This window comes from Corvus cornix, chromosome 7 (assembly GCF_000738735.6).
Source record: "Corvus cornix cornix isolate S_Up_H32 chromosome 7, ASM73873v5, whole genome shotgun sequence".
In the NCBI taxonomy this organism is placed as follows: domain Eukaryota; kingdom Metazoa; phylum Chordata; class Aves; order Passeriformes; family Corvidae; genus Corvus; species Corvus cornix.
In genome coordinates this window covers 16,558,470-16,579,067 of record NC_046337.1, presented here as the reverse complement: position 1 = coordinate 16,579,067, position 20,598 = coordinate 16,558,470, and the positions used below count along the sequence as shown (strand labels likewise).

Sequence of the window (20,598 nt, the reverse complement as noted above, 5' to 3'; positions counted from 1 at the left end):
ATGTTGTCAAAAAGCAGCAGGAATAGACTGGGCTACCTATGAAATAGTTGTGTAATGGCATTAGGAGGAAGAACATCCATTATCTTCTTTAAAACAGAACAGAGGGATTCACAGTAACAATGCTGCTGCTATGCTGGGTGCAGTATGTTGCCCATAAGGAATCAGCAATTTTAGACAAAGGGATTTTGATAGGAATTGACTCCCTCATGCACGGTCGGGCTCAAGTTCTTCAATTTATTTAACTTGAATAAACAGAAAATGACATAGCAGATCCCATGTCAGCCAAAAGAGCCATCTGTGGTCTAACCCTGTGACAAACAGTATAGCAATACTTCCAATGCCACCAACAGTGTGGAGTTTGCCAGAAAAGCAGATGCTTCTTTTGACATGCATCTTCAATGTGGTGCCATTTCTATCCTATAATTGCTGTCTGTGGAGGGAGGGTGGATAGGATAGTGAGATGAGCAGAATGGGGACACTGTAGGTTTTGGTGGAAAAGCCAAGAGTTTGGAAAATAATAAAAAAAGAAATTAAAAAGAAGTGTAAAAATCATTTTTAAAAAGCTGAAATAAAAAGCTGCAAAATTCTCCTGTGTCCATCATGAAATCTGTGACACTTTTAAAGTAAGAGACAATACGTATCTAAAGTCTAACACAATATGGAAGACGAGTAAATAATACTTCAGAAACTTCCATGCAGAGTTTTAAACTTTACAAAAAAAAGGCATTCCTTCGCTATTATTTTAAAGAACTAAAGACTGGCCAAATATACTTAACATAATTTTTTTGGTTTGTTTTCTGTACTGTTAGTTTTTGTAATACAGATACTCAGGCAGTTCTTGAATAAGCCAAGGTGTCTGTATCTATACTCTGCTACTTTTTAATCAGCTTTATGAAATGTGCAGACTTAGCAGGATTAACCTCCAAAATACAGTGATGGATGGCATCCGTAATATTTAAGAGATGTCATATTTCCTGCTTTATGAAATTAACAATGTAACTACCTACACCCATAAAAATATACGCATTTTAAACATCACAAATAGGAGTTCTTGAAAGCAGCATGTTTTTGATTGCATTGAATATTGTCCCCATGGCCCTGTTTGTTGGCACTGGGGGTAAAAGTTCACAACAGATAATGACAGAAAAGTTGAACAAATAGCAGTAGAGCGGGAGATTACCATTCTTCTAATGAGAGTCTGTCCTCTGAACAGAAGTAACTGTCTTATGTGGTGCAGGAGTCTCACTACCAGAGCTTAGTTTTGTGGGATTTACTTTGAGAAATGGTTACCTACTCTCTTGTATTTTCCTACAAGGGAGCCAAAAAATATCCAGGATAAAGCCATGTCTCTCATTTTCCATATATTTAAGTCCCACTTCTTCCCATTACACTGTAAGTGCAGTCAGAGGATAATACATATTATTTATTTTCAGATTTTAGTATGCTGACATTTGAAGAGTTTTTAAATGGAGGTAGTGAGGTAGGAGTTTCCTGTGTAATTAATGCTAAAGCAGAGCCCTTTATACAATGAGAAAGGACCACTGTGAACCTCTTAATGCTTATGAAAAGCTTATTGAATAATTTTTTACTTAGATTTCATGAGTGCTGTCCTCTGAGCTGCTACTGAACTGCTTGTGAGTTGTATGTGATTTGCAAGCTCTTATGTGACCATCTATGGTCTAATCTGAACTACTGCATGACCCAGGAGTTTCTAAGTTAATTGCTGTTTCAGGTGAAGCATTTCTCCTACCAAGGATATCTTGAATGTTTCCTGTTGTGGAGAACATAGTAGGATTTTATACCCTGCTATTAACATGTACCAAGAGATGTGTAATGCAAGGGAGGAATTTTTTATTATTTGGATTCAGCGTCACATGTTGGACTTGCTACCTTTTGGGTGCTTGCATAAACTATTAGCATGCAAGTTACACCTCTCTGAAAATGGATGTGTTTTCTTTTAATTATAATTTGAATCCTCAGGCTAGAACAAAAACTTCAACATAGTCTAGATATTCAGTGCCCTGTGCTTTCTGGCTCCTGGGCAAAAGCTTTGGCTGGTTTCAGTGAAGAACATAGGCCTGTGTGTGTACGAGAATCATGAAGGAAGTTGGCAGTGAATTCTTTTGTGTCTATTGCTCAGTGAAGGGCTAACCACAAAAACACATACGTGTTTTTTGTCTGTCTGGTAGATCTTAGTACCACGCTCTCTTTCTTCAGGTACTTCAGCATCTTGACTTTTTCTTTAGATTCTTTTAATGTGGCCTAGCTGTTGGATTGCTGCAGCTTGTTCATTTTTCAGAAACTAAAACTCAAATATTTTGCTTTATATGCGTCAATAATTCTGTCATGGCTAGGGCAAGGTACCAAGGTATTGTTTCGGGGGATAGTCCAGGAAATCCAGGTATAAAACTGAGAGGGAAGACGGACGCTGTGATTCACGATGAGCAGGTGGAAGGGGAAAGGGAGGGTTCATTACATCTGGAAAGGAACAGGATGTAGCCTAGTTCATCACTCCCCTTGCTCTCCTTTGGGGTAGCTTTTGTGCTGTGGTGTGGCTAGGTTTGTGTATTCTGCACCTTTTATTTGTCTCTGAACTAGAGGAATCAGTCAGTGGAGCACCTAAAAATCCATGTCAGGGGATAAGGTCAGTGGAGTAGGTGAGTTCTTGGGAACTGAAGCATTTTCGTTTATCACTGAGACTCTAGAAGACCTACCTGAACCAGCTTCTTGCACTCATTTCTTGTTTTATTGTTACCATCTCACCTGCCAACTCCAAGTCAGAAAGCTTTTTTTTTTTTAAGTAAAAACAATGAAAAATTCTCCACACCCTATTCTTGGAGAAAAAAATCTGTTCAGAAGCATCAGTGTGGGTTTTGTCATATACTTCAATGTGGCTGGGATTATGCTCATGCTTTTTCAAGTGTCTTCATAGAAAGGATGTAGATAGATTTTGAGCTTTCTTTCATTAGGAACAGAAGATTGCTGTTGCATTAATAAGTGTAGTTTAAATAATATTGGTTCAATTTCCTGTAAAAATATGAAGACATGACATTTTGTAAGAAGCTGGAATGGTTAACTTGGGTACTTTCTGGTTTTAGTAATTGTTGCTTTCTGGTGAGAACAAGTTCAGTCCTGCTATGTTACTTACTGTAAGATCTGAGGAAAGGACGCAAAATAGCTCAGTGGGGAGAGAGCTTGAGTTATAATCAGAAGAGTCTAGAGGTGAAATTGTTAGGAGCATCTGAGCCATGACTAGGGGTTTATGCCAGACTTTGTCTTGTTTCATTGCTGATAGAGCCACTCTTCATGAGCTTTTAAAAAGGAAGCTCTGAGAAGTACCTACTCATTCATGCATTTCTCTATTTCAAGGAAGGGCTTCTTTAAGTGGTTCAGAAAAAATACATTACTGTTTCCCTGGATTTTACCAGAAACATTTTTCTTACTGGCAAATTGGTTCAAAATAGTTAAAACACAATGAAGAAGAAAGAGAATATTAACTAAAAACAAATGAGAGTGAAAATAATTTTTTAAAAATTATTATAATCTTCATAGATGCACGATGATTATCCACCTATGGTTTTGTTTCCTTTTGTTTTCTTTTAGTATGGAAAAGACTGTTACCTGTATTTAGAAAAATAGTTTTCATAGGACTTGGCTGTAACATACAGCCAAGAAAAAAGATACAACCCTATATTTTTATCTTACAAAACTCTTCTTAAAACTTATGTATTAAGGCAAGAGTTCAGTTCAGTGAATATGTCAGTGTGATATATTTTTTTCCTTGAGTACTTAATTTTTATCCTATTTATTGCAGTCCATCATTGCTGTAATCCCAACTGTAGTATTTTTGGCGCAGTTCTTTCATACCAAGATAGGGAACACTTAGAGAGTTTTTTGGGAGAAACACGGCTGGATCTCCAGGTGCTCCTGGGCTGCCTGTGATGTTTTGTAACAGGCAGAGTCTTTGCCTGATGCCAGCCTCCATCCTCAAGGTCCTGCATCTTCCCAGTAGTTGTTTCTGCTCCATGTGGTTGAAGCACTAACACCCGTCATCACCATCTAAAGGAAGATGCAATAGGCTTGGATCCTGGGTATGCAAATAGCTCTGTATGATCACAAAACACGATATCCATAGTTTCTGCCTTGTGCAGGAAACCAACCCTTGCTGGAATAGTCCTGTCGACTCTTACAGTGTCACTATGAAATCATATTTTTTATCTTATCCATGCAAAGAAAAGTGAAGGTTGGCGGTTTAAAGGAGAAAAAGGAGGCAGGTATCAGGGTTTTTCCTACCTGAGGAGATTTTCAATAGGAGTCTGGAGCTTCTGAGATACTCTTTATACTGGTGGTATGCTGAAATTGCTTAATTTGGTTGCTGAATCTTCCTGTGACAAGCACTTACAGACTGAAGAACAACAGTTGGAGAACCTACCCTAAGGCAGGAGATGTGAGTAAAGCAGCAGCAGAGCTTTCAGTTTCTACTAGTTGACTCATGTCCACTGAGAATTGAACTTGGAGAGGCCTCCAGAAATTCAGTTTTGCTTGCCATAATGTTTCAGACATGATGAGGAAAAACATGAAACAGAATAGTGCAGGACACTCAAAATGGCATCTCCGCTGCAGCCGTTACTTCGCTGGCTTAGAATAAGTGATCAAGGTTTAATGTTTCCTTATTTAAAGAAAGGCAATAAATTGACTGTTTTCATCCATGAACACTCATTTCTGTTAAACACTCGGAGTTGCTCTTTCTGCTAGGGACATAATTTAATTCCAAATGACTTCTGTTTCCTAAGCTGTGCACAAAGTGTTGCAGTGTCTTGCTTCACTAGGTATGGCATCTTCTGTTCTCCTGAGCCCTTGCTTTCATCGTACATGTAAAGCTCTCTCTAACCTAAAGTGTTAGGTAGATTAATAAATAAATTAAACAAGCAACCCCCACTTTAACAAAAAATAAATCCAGATTTAATACTTTTTCTCACTGTTGCACATATCCAAAAACGTATGGTAATTTTTATATCAATGCCAGTTATTGAAGGTGCTGCTTTCAAAATCAGTGAGGTTAGGCAAAGCCAGGCAGGGTAAGCAGGTGCTTGTAGCATAGTCACCTGAACAAAGCTAGGGAAACACTACTGATGAGATTTTGATACTATGAGATGATCCAAGTAGCAGTTCTGGCTAAATCTGATAGTTATTGTATGCTGCAATTTATGGTTTGAATTTAGAGTTTGATGTATGAGAACTAACTCTGTTGTTAAAAGTCGTGGTACTTTTCCCATTAGGAATTTTAGCTGAGTGATTAAACTCATAATTAAATGCTAGTATGTTGTATAACTTCATATGCATGCTTTTATTGCACAAAGAGACTTAAATGGATTGCTACTGTAGTGATCATACTCTGCTTTGGGACAGTCATTGTCCAAGTTGCCTTCTGCTCGTTGAAGTTCTGTTGGACTTCTGTAGTCTGAAGGCAGCAGGGATCAGTATCTCTCAGGTCGATGGAATTTCTTGGGGTTATTCCATTTTGGTTTGGTGTCTTTTTTTTCAGTTGACAGCAAAGAGATTCTCCTCTTCCTTGGTAGACAAAATCCTGCTCTGACTCATTTGCAGTCCTTAGGCATAGAATGGTATGTAAGAAAGACAGGAATGGCTCATATAAAATGAGTATATTCTCCAGCTGGTTTTCAGTACTTGCGATTATTCCCACTTGGGTTTATATTGAGAAGAAAACACAGGCAGACAACTCTCCTTGTTTTAAGGCACTTCATGGGGACTGTTCAGTCACTGAGCTTTTCATTTTCCGGATAAGTACCTGTGGTTTTCCCTTTTCTGTGGTGGGGCTGCGGAGGGCTGGAGGGAAGGTCCCTTAGAGATCAGGCAGGAGTGTTGGGAGCTCCTCACAGCTGGCTCTAGAATGGGGTGGGGAGATCATAGAGCAGATGGGCTGATTATTCTGTCACTGGCCTTTTTTGCTTAGATGTTTGTTGAAGATGAGAGGAAGGAAACTGCTATGTAAAAAGAACGATTGCTAATTACCTTTTGGAGTGAAAACTAAGGAGGGAATGGCAAAACAGTGTGACAATGGTATCTCTTGTGAACAGGAATATTGTCGCAAGAAATAATGGTCTGTTGCTTACATTCATTCCTCCTATCCTTGAGTTCCATGTTTTAATTTAAGATGCAATGATTAAAAAAAAAAATTAATAAATGTATTTTTGTGTATGTTGCGATATTGCGAGTTGTTGTGAGATCCATGTAGTAAAAACTTAAGAACAGCTTTTGATATGGATTTGCAGCAGAAACTACAGTTTGTAAACCAAAACTTTTCAAATTTGATTTCAGGTTTTAGACAAAGCTCTCAGTTAAGATTTGTGAAAGCTGTTTCTAAACAAACAACCCCAGACTTTGGCCAGGTCTCCACTGCAGAATGTCTTGCCAGCAAAGCACAGTGTATCAGCCAGGGTGTGGAAAAAAGTCATACATTCTCGCTGACATCAATATGTTGGCCAAAGCCCAGGTGTGGATGCAGCTGTACAGGCAGAAGAGTGCTTTTATCGGCTTAGCTGATGTTGTCTTGGGAGGTGATGCAACTACGCCAGCAGACAAACTCTTCTGGCCTGCGCTGTCAGCGTAGGAGGCTCCGCCAGCGCGGTCACGGCGTCGAGGCTGCACTGCCAACCAGCCCTTTGCAGCAAGAGCAACTGGAAAAAAAGGCCCCTTTGAACAACAAGAGGGACCTCTATAATTTAGTTTTTACAAGTAGTTGTCGATGAGGAACAGAGTGGAAAGAGTGATTCAGATTTTAAAATTAAAGTTTTAATGTAAAAAACATGTTTTAGTTGTATGGCTTTAAGATGTCACTGTCCCTTTAGTGGCTGGCTGGCTGTCATTGGGTTGCAGGCTTTGAGAGCTACAGGGCACCCAGCACATGTGTTTAGTAAAGCTTTTAAGGCTTGTAAAGGTATGAATAGTCTCTGTGGAAGCAGTGAAAAACCTTCTGTCTGTAAATTTAGGAAGACAACTGTAGTCCCATTTACATTCCCGTCATGTTTGAATGTGACCACTAGCACTAGAACATCTTCATGTTTAAATAGAAGTTTAATTTTCTCAGAATGGAGTGCTTATGTTTTACAGAGTTAGGATTCCTGCTCTCTCTACACACCGACACACATTTTCCTCTCCTGCCTTTGGCCAGCTGGTGACAAGATTTTACAAAACTCCGGGTCTTCATAACATAGAAAAACAAAGATTTTAAGGGAAAAACAATGTAAGAAATAAAAACAAAACCCAACCAAAGATCCTGAAAAACTTAATAGAGGCTCTTAGCCTTCAATTGTATTTACCAGTTTAGATGAAGACAGGTATGTTGAGTTTTCTGGCAACGATATGTGCGCATTTCAAAACCATGAACAGAGCAGTTGTGCATTTGATCATTGTTTGCATTTTGAGAGCTTCACTGAAGGCTTTTTGAAGAGAATATCACTGTGCCAGACTAAGTCTGTACTGTTGTGAAAATGTTTTGAAGCTAGTTGCTCTGTCATTCTGCATTGCTTGTGACCCTAAAAATAATTGCCTGGCGTTACTGGAAGCAGAGTGGTCTGACAGACTGACTTGAGCTGCTATTGTTAAAATCCGTCAATGTTTCCATTGCAAACTTGGAAGGGAGCATTTAATCTTTTTCCCTGGAAGAAATTCTAGATCAGTGCTTCAATTCCAAATGTAAATATTTTGGAAGAGATTTGATGTTTCTAAAAATCCTTATTAAAAACAACCAAACCAAAACAAAAAAATCTCTAACCCTATGGCAATGAAATACTGATATTCAGTTTTGAAATGTTAAATGATCAGGAATGTATTTCATTCATGTAATTTTCAATTCAATTAAATTAGGCAGCAACAATGTACTACTTATCAATGTTGATTTTATAGCAAGTCTTGCAGTTGGCTGTTCCAGGCCATTATAGCTGCATAATAAACTTTGCAACATGCCAAATTGGAAGATTTCAAAACCTTCCTAGAGAAACACAAAAAAGAAACGCATAATTACCATAAAGTATCTGATACAAGGCATGCCTTTGTACTTTTCTCCCACTCACACTTTCATTCCAATTTCCTGAGGTTATCTCCACAATAGTTTTGCTTTTCGTGTTTATTTTCTTGTGTGTAGTTTCATGGGTGCTTTAAACAGAGGTAAACTCTAATCCTTTCCTCTCTGCCTTCACATTCCTGTTTCCTGTCTTGTGACAGCCAAAGCTTTTGCATAGTGCAAAGCCACATGTGGTGTACCAGATCAGGGAAGATAATTTTTTGGTTCGGTTTGTGGCTATACAACTGTTTGTACTAATGCAAAGAAGAGAGTGGCACTAGGGTGGGAACAAGTGAGTCTGCATTGACATCTCACTTTATTCCACTTTATTTTTTTCCCCCTACTGTGCCTTTCTTCTGCATTTACAGGCCAATTCTTTGCTATGAGCTTCTGGTGGAAGCTCAGGCTTTTGCAGGAAAGGGGGCACATGCAGCCAGTTCGTCAGTGAAAACCATGTAGTCACAAGAGGTTTACAGGCAACTTCAGTTCTCTAGTATATTTTTTGAAGTATTCCTCTCTTACAATACCACAGACATGTTCATAGTACTTTTTGTACAGTACCCTGCTATACTTTTGTTAATGCAAATGATTTCTCTACTGCAGATTTCCTCTAGGATATTTTTAAGAGCGATAGGGTTACATACCTTGAGGAGTAGGTAGAAGTACTTATGTGCTTTTCTCCTTTTGAAACTTGAATATCTTACCATTATATAGGGGCCTTTTTTCTTGACAATTGTGAAGTAATCCACAAGTATGGAGATAGTCGGTAGTATGAAAGTTCTGCCGCGGCACACCATTCATTTAAAGTCTGGTCCTTAAGCTATCAGTGCTCCTTCTCTATCTTTAAAAAATCAGTAGCAGTATAGTGTGAAGTACTAAAATCCAGAAGAGAGAGAAAAGAGGCTTCTAATTATTTTTGCATTTTTGGATAGATTAAGGAAAGAGCATGGTCTTTGTGTCTGCCACAATTTGACATGTGAAATAGTCATGGAGCTATAAACTTTGTACCTGCTGGCACCTAGAGGAACAATGTCTCCTATTTCATTTTCACACCAGATGACACAATGAGGAGCGATAAAATCCTATGAGTGATATTCAGTGGAGGTTATATATAATTTGAGCCTTTGTCATGCACTGAGCATGCATCAAATGGTGGTTGGGTGTATTAGAATGTGCCTGTGAATCCTGTCCCAAATGTGGCGTGAATGCAGTTGTATTTAAAATCCATGGGTAATTACGCACAGATTGAACACAGTGCTCCAAATGGTAACCAGGCTGCTGTAGACTGAGCTGTTGTGCATGCTGTGATTGCTACCTGTACTTTACTCTAACGTGCTTTTTCCTTTGCAGCAGTCCATTGTACCAGCCCACCCAATGGCTCCTCCTAGTCCCAGCACCACCAGCAGTAATAACAACAGTAGTAGCAGCAGCAACTCAGGATGGGATCAATTAAGTAAAACTAACCTTTACATCAGAGCACTGCCTCCAAACACCACTGATCAGGACCTGGTAAAATTATGCCAACCGTAAGTACTACGTTTAAATGTTAATTATAATGTCGCACCTTAAAAGCTTATAGTGGGTATACAGCATGTTTGGATTATGAGGGAAGAAAACCAGACCCATAAACAAACACCTCCATGCTGTGCTATGGTGGCAGGTTTCAACTTCGTTGGCAATCAGAAGGAAAATATTGTTTGACACTTCGGAGAAGCAAAGTAAGTGGGAATACAATGGTGAACTGAAGCAACCCACTGCTTTCATAAAAACTGTGATTACCCATAGTGCTGTTGAAATCTCAGAAAAAATTAATACCTAAACGTGAAACTTGCTATTGAGAGCCTGCATAGAGGATCTCCTCTGTTCAGTACCAAGATAATCTGTTGATACAAACGCAAGTAATTGTTCTGAATCACTGTAAACTACAATGTGCATTTGAAGGTTTAGCCTAGTTTCAGACTAATTTATGGCTGTACTTTACTGCACAGTTATTTTTATGATTAGAAATAGTTGATCCACGTAAGAACCCTCTCTAGTGGCTGAAGTTCTGGCTTAGCAGAAGGTTTTCAGGCAGTGTTGTTAACATAAGATTTTTTTGCTTATGAGAGTTATTTGTTTTGTTTTTTAATTTCTACAGCAGCATATGCCTCTTACTTTCGAATATGGATTATATGTCAAAAGACTGTGCAGTTGGGTTGTTTATACACTGCTTAAAATCACCTGCCTTAAATGTTTTACTGAATTTTTAAAATGTCTTAATACTTCTGAAATTCTTAGTGCCCTGTCTGGATTATTTTGAAATCAAAAGTACTCAGCTAAATTTTCAATACTACATGTAAGAAAACTCCAAATATAAGTATCTTGGATGAAGAATTATTAAGATTTGTATATAATGCTACTGTCTGAAATGCTAAAAAAAATTTTATGTTCCATTTAGCAGATAAGTGACTAGGAGTATACAAAAACAGAGCACAACACAATTAAGAAAAATAGCTAGGAGAAGCTGTAAATTTAAGCTTGTAAATCCAAGCTTATATGAAGTACCTTTGGTTTTGAATATTGCAAAAAATCTGATACCTAATTTATAGAGGAGATTTTCTATTTTTATTAAAAATACCCCCATGGACTTTCAGGGTAGTAGTCACATATAAGTCATCTTAGTATTATAATAAAAACAGCTTGCTCTCAGGTCTTTAAAGAAAAAAAATTATATTTGCTCATTTTTCCAACAGTAAATGAAATCCTTGTGTTTTGCAGAGAAGAGAAAAGATAATCAACCTGTGAAAAGACTTGTTGATAAATTAAACATTTGTGACATTGACCTCTTGTAACTTGCATTTTAGTTGCAAATGCATGTTTTACAGAAGTGGATTTTTCCTTCCCGTTTTTGTCTTTTGAACTAATGAAGAAACCTTGGCCTGTGCACTCATGTTATGTTAGGACAGAGCTGTGAGGTTATTTTGCACTGGAGCCGCCCCAGTAACTACTATTTGTGCAGTGGTTACTATAGCTCCTTAATCTCTTTCTGAAGACATTTTGGTTTGCACAGTCTCAGATGTCATTGGTGTATGAACAGCCTAGAAAAAAATACATTTAATACTTCACTGTAACTGGTCCCCTTCCTCTTGGATAGCCAAAGGTTCCGATTTTGTTGTTGCTTTCAATATATAATTGTAGTTGGAATAGCATGAATCGTATAATAAAGAACAGACAAGAACTTAAGCCATGAAGTTGTTAAATCAATTCTGATGTGAATTTACAGACTTGGAAGGTCATGGCAATTATTCCTGTGAGATATTTCCCTCCTAAGCATTTTACTTAAGAGGAAAGGAGACTGTCTCAAAATTCTGCATTTCTGCTGAGGAAGCAAGTGAGATGTCCAGAAACTTTAGACATGGACAACATAGTCCCTTAAGAACTAACTTGATGTGGCAGTAAGATAGGAATGGCAGCCCTCTCCATGCTCATTGAAGCTCAGTAAGCCACTTTTGTAGACCATGGAAAGTTTCAGATGCAAACCGTGTCCTTCTTGTAAATCTGCCTAAACTTCTAGGATGTAACAAGATAATCTTGAAAGTGAACCTACCATGTTCGTTGTTTAAGCTGAGATAATACAAAATAAATGGAGAATAAAATCTTGGACACACAGAAGTCAATGAATAGACTGTTGTTTACTCCAGGTCTCTGAAATATTTTTTTCAGCTCTTTCCAAATGCCTGAGATTTTACTGAGAGGCTTTCAGAGTAACATCACTTCTGGGACTATGCTTGCTAACCCATGACACCTCCTTTTCTCCATATAGAGTGGGTCTTGCTGTTCTAAGAGGGTGTTCACTGCAGTGCTTGATGCTAAGAATGGATTGAAAGGCTGCTCTGCATATTGTAGAAATGATCTTGCTAGCTGGCAATAAGCAGCTTTCAGTGGATGTACATAAAAAGGTCACTGGCTTGTTTTGTATCTTTTGGCTGATGTCAGATCAGGAAGAGAAACACCTGTGGGTTGAGGAAATAATGGTTGAAAAACATTATTATCATTGCAAGTACCAGAAACATCCCATCTACAGAGATTTTTCCCTCTGATCATCATGGACTTGTATCATACACGCTCTACTGAAAAGTTATTTTCAATGATGATTATGGTAGAGAAGGATTGCTTCTGACAGAATCCCTCAGAAGACAAGCTTGAATAATCTACAGAATTCTTGTGTGGGGGATTGTTATACAGTGACTTTTATTTGCTTTAGTCAGGATTTGCATTAGTTCTTGTCATGACAGCAGTGCTAATATTGGCCATGTTTTTATTTTGTTTAATTATTTTTGGTGAATCACTAGAGAAACCTCTTATCAGTTATGGAAGTGTTGGGCTTGCTCTCCTGTTTTAGCACAGCTGTGCAGTATTTACAAACACAGTGAACAAACGTTCACCAGCTTTGTGGAAAAGTATTTTCCTGGCAAGAGTACAACTTGCCAGTATACATGTCTACAAATCTGTCTCCACCTTCATCTGATTGGTCTGATTCTGTTTTTCTATTAGGTGAAGCTTTTTTCCTCTTTTCCAAGTGGAAAAGAGCACATTGTGTTTTTGTTGTGAGGGCTTGGGAGCATGGCTGTTTTTCAGAGAGTATTACTGACTTTTGTGTGGGAAATGAAGCTGCCGTGTTTCTGAATAGTTCATTCAAACTTGAGCCTGCTACTCCAGTTCTGCATTGAGTAGAAAACAAATTTCTTCATGTCAGTTGTGCCAGAGGCAGAAGTGTGGGGAGGACTAAAGTAGGTATTGTTTGTCACAAGGATGTCACAACAGTCAGTCCAGAGCCAGAGGAGTGTCAGGGGGACACAGTGTGAGTCAGTCGTGGCCGTAAGAGCTTCCCATCAGGTATGTGGGAGCAGGCAAAGCAATCAATGCAGTGGCCCACAGATCCTGTCTTTTCTGTGGGAGGCTGGACAGGAGCAATCAGCTAAATAGGACAGGAGCGGAGGACAGGAGCCAGTGAGGTTTGGGAAAGCCTGCAGGAAGCTGCCTGACCCTGCTGTGTGGTTTCTTTTCACAACCATAGAGTGCCATTGCATGAGATCTGCGCTGAGCAGGCCTCTGCCATGACGAGCTGGTTTTACAGGGTTGCAGAAGCAGTTGTAACTTCAGCCATGCCTAATTGCACTCCCTTCTCCTGGTGTGGGTATCAATACTTGATATGCTTTCTTCAGCTGTTCTGTGGGGTTTTGAACATATTATTTAGGCTTTAACTGTACTTTCTTATTTGGTGACTCTTAGTAATTTTTTTAAACTTATTGAATATCTGGATCTGAAGATACAAGATTAAATCCTTTCCAGTTATTCACTGAAATTGTTGAGCCTGCTTATCTGATTAGGGACTTACGTGATTGGGTCTTAGCAGATTCAGTCAGGAGTTTGTAACTTGCTTTGACATGTTTTCTAGGTACTTTCCAGACTCTCACTAAGCACTGTGCTTTGCTGAGGATGACCTTTATGCTGAAGCCACATGGTTCCAAAGCCCTGTACTTTCCACTGTCTTGCTTATGATTTACTTGCTGGCCTGCAGCAGCATTGTGTCTCTGTAATGCTGAGTTTCTTCAGAGACCTCCTTTTGTGGCATTTACATCATTAAATGAGGATGATGCAGCAGATCCTGCATCCTCCTAACAATCCCCAGTCCCTGGGTGAGATTTCAAGCTTTGAGGCTTAACCCAAGTCTCCTCTATTCAGTTGAGCATAAATCATCTGGCCAGCCCACCCTTTGGTATTCTCCTTTCCAGGCTGTTTCCTCACACTGTGCTGCTTGTATCAAGCTGTTTGTAGTCTATAGGATATTTTTGAAATTGCTTTTTTGTCTGGACAGTTTCACTTAGTCGGCCTTCCCCCTTAAGTTATCACTGTAGGGTCATATTGTGGATTTTTAATGGGATTACAATCAGGAAAGCAGCTGCTTTAATGTAACAAAATATAGAATTATCACAACAGGCCATTGCTCTGTGCCAGGATGGTCTGAACACAGAAACAGAACCTTGCTGTGGCTGCCTTTGCATATGTGCATTCTGAAATCACCTGTCTTGTTAAGAGAGTAATTTAAGGGTTCCTTGCTAAATGTTCAGCATCATGAACACAGGGATAGCTAAAACAACTGGCAAGCTAATGGTTTTCTTAAAACATGTGAGCCAGATGTGATATACAGCTTTGTTTTCAAAACCTACTTAGTTATATACTCCAATGTTTCCCTGTTTTGGGGCAAGATCACTTAAAAGTTGTTTCAATTCCCTCTCTTAATAAAAGACATATTTTCATTGTCACGTGACATCCATTAACATATTAATGTTTCCATGTTCTTTGTTTGCTGTGTAATTGTGACCTCTCCCATGTTGCCATTTCTCATCTCCTTTAAACACACTTAAGACCGAAAAGAGGTGAACTGGAGCTCAAACGTTTGCTGTAGCAAGGAGCTGGCACTGCTGTGGTCGCTTAAGATCAAGAAATTTGCTAGTTTTAATCAGCATATCTCATTAGAAAAAAAAGGGCTGGACTTTAGAAAATAGTCTGAATATTTCTTGCATTTAACTCATTGGGAGAGTGGTGTGGGCTGGTCACTGCTGCTTAGAAATACTTACAGCACGTGAACACAACCCCTTTAGATAGATGGTATGGCTAAGTGAAAGTGGGATAGAAGTTTTGAAAGCTAACTTCTCCCATTCTTTTTAAAGTATTTCCATTTCTTTTCCTTTTGTCTCTGTTTTTCTTGCATTTTTCTTTCATGGTTTGCTGGCTGCAGTGAAGTATTGCCTTCATAATTATGTGGAATATGATTTCATGTCATATAATTAAATGTGATGCATCAGTGTCTCTGAAACTGTTCCCTTTGAGAACAGTATTAATACTGATTATATTGGAGTAGGAGCCTATCTATTGTTCTTACCTTTTTAGGGTAGAAAGAAGCCCTCTGCAAATTTCTTTTTTTAGAGTTATGTGTGCATTTTTAAAATAGTATTATTGCATACATGTCTGAATAAATAACACCAGGTTTACAGTACATCATTTGGTTCTAGGAGGAGATAGATTCTTTAGTAATTGAGCAGTATATGATTTGTGTTGTTCAGCTCTGTTGTATAATACCAGCATGCTATTTTTCTTTATTCTCTGTTCAAGGACTGTGGCATGGTTTGGAGTTTGTATTATCTGCAGTAGATTTTCCTTAGTTGCACTTTTCACTCAGTTTTGCTCTTCAGAGCAAACATACCGCCAAGGATGGTGAAGGTGTGCTCCCTGGATGTATTCACTTGACTGTGCCAGTGCTGTTGCCTGTGCAGGGGTGTGGAACACAGTAGAGCAACACCCACAGGAGCCCTGGGACCAGATTTAGCTAATCTCAGTTGTGTCCTGCCCAGCCGATGCACCCGGCTTCTCAACCAGACAAACTGTCAGAGGAGGAGTGGCCTGCCACTGTGGTGTGCAAACCAGCTCTGCTGGCTTCTGTCTTAGCAGGTGATCTTCTGAGAGGTTGCTGTCAAAAATATGCATCGCATTTCTACAGCTGAAAAGTAATAGAATTCGTTATTGTATGTTCCTTTTGCCAGATGCACCAGAGAGATGTAGGCCTGATATGGAGGCCGAAATGCTCCTTTTTGTCAGGGCTTGACTTCCACAACAAGTAGCGAGGCATTTGCGTGGTATGCCATGGGAATTGTGATTGGCCTGGAGATGTGAAGTTTGGTTTAAACAGTCATTTCCTTTATTGTTTAGCAACTGCTTTCAGCAGTCATGTTATGAAGTGTCTAGTCTGGCATAACATGAAGGAAGACTCTCTATCTTCCCCTCAATATTTGGACTTTAATTAGCTAGCAATAAAATTCAGACAGCTTTACATTCATGATCAAATGAAATCTACACTGAAATCCTCTCTGAGAAGTTCCAGGGTGTCTTTTTTACAATAATGCTTTCTTGTAGAATGTTATTAGGAACCCATAGGTATTTTCGGGGAAATTGTAATTGAGAGAAAAGTAAAAAAGTTGTCCTATCCTCCAGATGCAAATAATCTCTTGACATGCCTCTAATTTAAAACAAATATGGTTTTAATTTTCTCTTACCATTTTGTTACTAGGCAAAGATTGCAGTTTCTCAAACTCAGTATTTCGTTTAGCCTAACTTAAAAGCAGTTCCCCTCAGCACATTGTTTAAAAAACAAGCAATCCAAATACAGATGCACGAAGGAACTCGGTTTGCCCTGTACTCACAGATGTGGGGATCCAGTGATTGCACAAGCTCCCTCTCCCCTGGGAGATGAGTGTTTTGTTGCAGTGTGGGGCCAGAGGAATGGTGATCCCATGGAATTTCCTTGAGGAAGTGGGGGCGAGGGAGGAGAAGAGAGTGGAAGGAATGTTTCAGCTGCAGCTGCTTGTAAAAGAAGCACTAGGAAAACAGATTTGGTAGCATTACCACCATTGAAGATTTCTCCTTGGAAAACAAAAAGCTGATTTGGTAGTGCAGGGCTGTAAAATCTGTGAGTATTTGCAAGTCTGCAGGTATTTGTTGTACAGAGATGCAGCCGCAGAGCTTCAGGAAAGAAATGTCCGGTGGCAGCTGTTGGAATGCCTTTGATCAGGGTCCCAGTCCCCAGCTTCCCCAATGGCAGGGACCTGATGCAGATGGGAAGTGATAACAGCAGTTAGTCATTGGAATAACCAGTAATTCTAGAACATTTTGACAGGGATTTTTTAATTCCAGTGGACTACTAAAAATGCTAATGAGTACTAATCAGGCTTTTTAATTTGTCATTCTGTGATGCCAAAAATGGTCCCTTCTGTCCGAGACCACTTAGGCAGGCGTCTCAGTCAGAAACCAGTCCAGAATTGATTCAGCTTAGAGCCCAAGTTGGATTTGGCCTCAGTGTGCTTACATCAAGCTTATCCTTTTTTTCAGGAACCCATTCAGCATAGAAATCAGGATCAGTATTTTCAAGCAGATTCTTATATCCAATGTCCAATATCTCACGTGGTTTCACATAACTTGTAGAAATCTTGTGAAGTCTTGACTTTGTTTGCTAAAGGTTCATTCTGCTTAGCTCTGATTTCTGTAATGTTAACTCCTTGAAATTAAAAAATGAGCCATCTGATGTTGACACTGTATAAGGCCAGTCATTTTTCTGATAGCCTTTTAACCTTTTTTTACCTACATTATTGCCAAGCTACATTTACAGTTGACAAAAAACTGCCCCAAACACTTTGCAACCCACACAATAAATATTCATATTTAACCTGCAGAATGAAAGCAGTAGCAAATATAGGTAGACTATTTAATTCAGATCCTGCTACCTCCAATGAAATGTCTAACTGAGGAAATAGAAAAAACAGTGTTTATCTTTAAAAAAACTCCACAGAATTTTAAGCCTTGATCCTCAATTGTTTTCTCACAAGTCCTAAAATTTTGTTTTGACATTCAAAAAATGTAGAAAATTAAATAATTAAAGGGTTACCAAGAGAAGAATTAACATTTCACGGTTTAAATATCTGATCTTTGTAGATAGATGTGCTGTACCTGGGAAAAAAAGTCAAATTTTTAATTTGAATGTTGATAATGTCATGATACATGGACATAGAGCAAAAAAAAAAGCAATGAAAACTCAAAAAAAGAAGACTTTGATTTGGGGTCTGTTTTGACACTGTTACTAGTACAAACATTCTACTTGAAATAACCTGTGTGAGTTGAGTTAATCATTAACAGAATCAATTTCAGTGGAAGAAATATGTTCTGATTTGTACTCCTGTCCTGCCCCTTACATTTCCATTTCTTTTCTTTAATCTCTTTATTTTACCAAAGAGGAAAATTGTCCACCAAATGTGTGTAACTTCAATTTTGGTTATAAATAATTACATTTAGTTAACTGATAATTTTGGCCATCTTAACTGAAATATATTAGCCTAAAATGTGTGTTCTTCTTAAACACTTGTTTTCTGTATTCTGTGCAGTTTTGTAATTTTACATGTTATCTTTAGAAGACAGAGTCTGGATCAGTATTTTTTCCTAGGAGAACGTTGTGGACTTACGTCTTACACATTATTAATATTTCTAATCCTAGTTCTGCTTTCTGGCTTACATGTAGTCACTAATAAGCTTTCACAAGTCTTCTCAAAGTATCAACAATTATTCTGTTGCATTAGTAAGGACTTTATCGTCTGAGTGAATGCAATAGTGAAATAAGTTATGTTAATAAAAGATCTAAAGTTGTGAGAAAAGAGCTTCATACAGGGTAGTACAAATACATGAGAAACCTCAAATCTTTTATTTGCAAACCCTTAATGTCAGAAATAAATCTAAAGACCTGAAAAAGAGCAAAACTACTTATTTCTGGTTTCAAGGACTTTGCTGAAAGGGTAACTGAAGAGCTTTTGGAGCCCAGAGACAGGCACAGTTTTATAGTTCAGTGTATAATTTCATTTAGTGTATATATCAAAGCCCAAAGGAACTGCTGTGCTCACAAACAGAAATGCTTCCCCATGCCCCAGAGACGATGCAAGCTTGACTGAAGCTGTGTGTGTGCAGTGTGCTCACAGAGGCCTGCTCCTGGAAAGCCCAGAGCATCTGGCACCCACTGCTCCTGTTGCCAGCACTGGGGTTTGAAACCACTCCCTGCTCCATAACGTGGACTGAGGATTTATTTGAGAGTGAGGCCTGAGCTTTTCAGCTACATGAGTGCAGAGTGCCAGATGAACTCCGCAATGTCTGGTTCTTTTGGCATTATGTTTTCTCCTTCTTTTCGACCTGTAGCTGTGCAGTACCCCAGGCAGAAATCTCCTCTGTGTTAAGCCTGAATGCCTTGGCTGAGTTCTGGAGAAGACATTTGGCAGAGAGAAGAGAAACTTTTTCCCTTCAAAGCCTGAGGGTGTCAGCATGGTGGGGTATCCAGCAGAGCTGATGTAGCAGTGTGCATTTCCTTTCCCTCATCACTGTTTGTGGTACTGTTGATCTGGAAAGGACTCTTTGTAAATCATTTGCCTTTCTTCCCCCTCCTCCCCAGAGATCCTGTATTCAAACTCGTACATTTCCCATACTTGAAGCTACATGTTTTTTATAGTATGGAAGGCTTTGTCTTATTTTTATTGCTAAGGCTTTTTTATTTGTTGCCAAAAGTCTGTGTGCTACATTTTGAAGATCTCAAATAATGAGAGGGAAAGTCTTGCTCTCTGTCCCTTTTTCTCTGTGACAGCTTACAGGGCTTCCATGTTTCAGAACAGAGGTATAGTACTAGCAGTGAAAGACTATTAAGCCAGGACTGCTGCTGAAAAGTCCATCATCATACAAAGGCCTCAGCATGAATGTACTTTTTAAATGTAAATTAGGATCAATTCTTTTTGAACATCTTCCAAATATTCAGAGTTATGACACTTTAAAAATACACAAGAATCTCTCCCAGTCCTCTGTTCTTCCCAAGTGAATTGCATATGACTTTGTTCCATGGGAAATTCTGAAGGTTTTTTCCACCCATTTTATTTATTTTTTAATCAGTTATATATTTGTTAATTCTCTTTGAAGTCTAAGACACTCACTCTGGATTATGCAGTTTCACAAATGTCATTAAATATTTTGAAAAGAGTGGCCCTCCCAGGAAGAGGGGACAGCTCTGACTGCCACTGATCAACTGTTTCCCATCTGAGATGGAGGTGGTAATCTGAGAAGCACAGGCTCACTGTTCTGGATGTAGCTGAAAGGTGAGCAGTAGCAAAACTTGACTATTCAGGTAACTGGTTGCTGAACAAGTATCCTAGTGGTGGATATAGGTTTTGGGAACATTGTTTGTTTCTTTATCTCATGGGATATAAAACGATACAGTTTAATTAGAAACAGAGCAAAATGCATCTAAATATATAGCTGTAAAGCCAGATGCTCAATTCTTTATAATGGTATTATAATATACTAATAAAAACCTCTTCTGAAAAGGGCACCTACTGCTGTTTATATCGCTGCAGCAAAACTAGTTAATTTTTTTGCCATGAAAAAGGGGAAATTAATTTGTGTTTCTCTCTATGAAAATTTTCAGGTTCTTGTGTGTTGCAGTGCTGGGTTTGGTTTAGCAAGCTGCAGCTTTCCCAGAGAGCACAACTGGGCTGCTTAGGGCAGGGCAGCCATTCTGCCATCCTGTAGTCCTTTCTGGACTTCCCTGAGCTCCTGCTCCGGCCAGCTGGGCTCTGCAACACGGTGAAAGCAAAGGAGGCAGAGAAGGGACCCTCATGGAAGCCTCAGAGGACTTTTATCGTTGCATCTTGTCCAGGTGGTTTCCTGAGGCAGAGAGACCCCGTGGTCAGGGAGCAGGCGGTTTTGTCAGGGGCCCAGGGGCAGTCCATGGGCAGAGTTGGGGTACAGGAGCCAATAGGGAGAACCCGAGGCAGTGGCCAGGGCTAGGGGCAGGGGAAAAAGGGGGGATACAGCACTGCACTTGTGATAGAAGGCATCTGAGTGCCTTTAGGGCAGCAATTTTCATATGCAACTACTGACAAGGCTATTCAAGTACATGG

General features: G+C 39.1%; 1 protein-coding gene across 4 annotated transcripts in view; it reads left to right on the top strand.

The window, feature by feature from the left end:
• The window catches only part of RBMS1 (RNA binding motif single stranded interacting protein 1), a 148,601-nt gene that overhangs the window by 69,218 nt on the left and 58,785 nt on the right, over window positions 1-20,598 (top strand). For all 4 annotated transcript variants that reach the window (XM_039555493.1, XM_039555492.1, XM_039555494.1 and 1 more), the window contains exon 2: window positions 9,434-9,609. In XM_039555493.1, coding sequence (XP_039411427.1) covers window positions 9,434-9,609 — 176 coding nt within the window. The remainder of the gene's footprint in view (window positions 1-9,433; window positions 9,610-20,598) is intronic.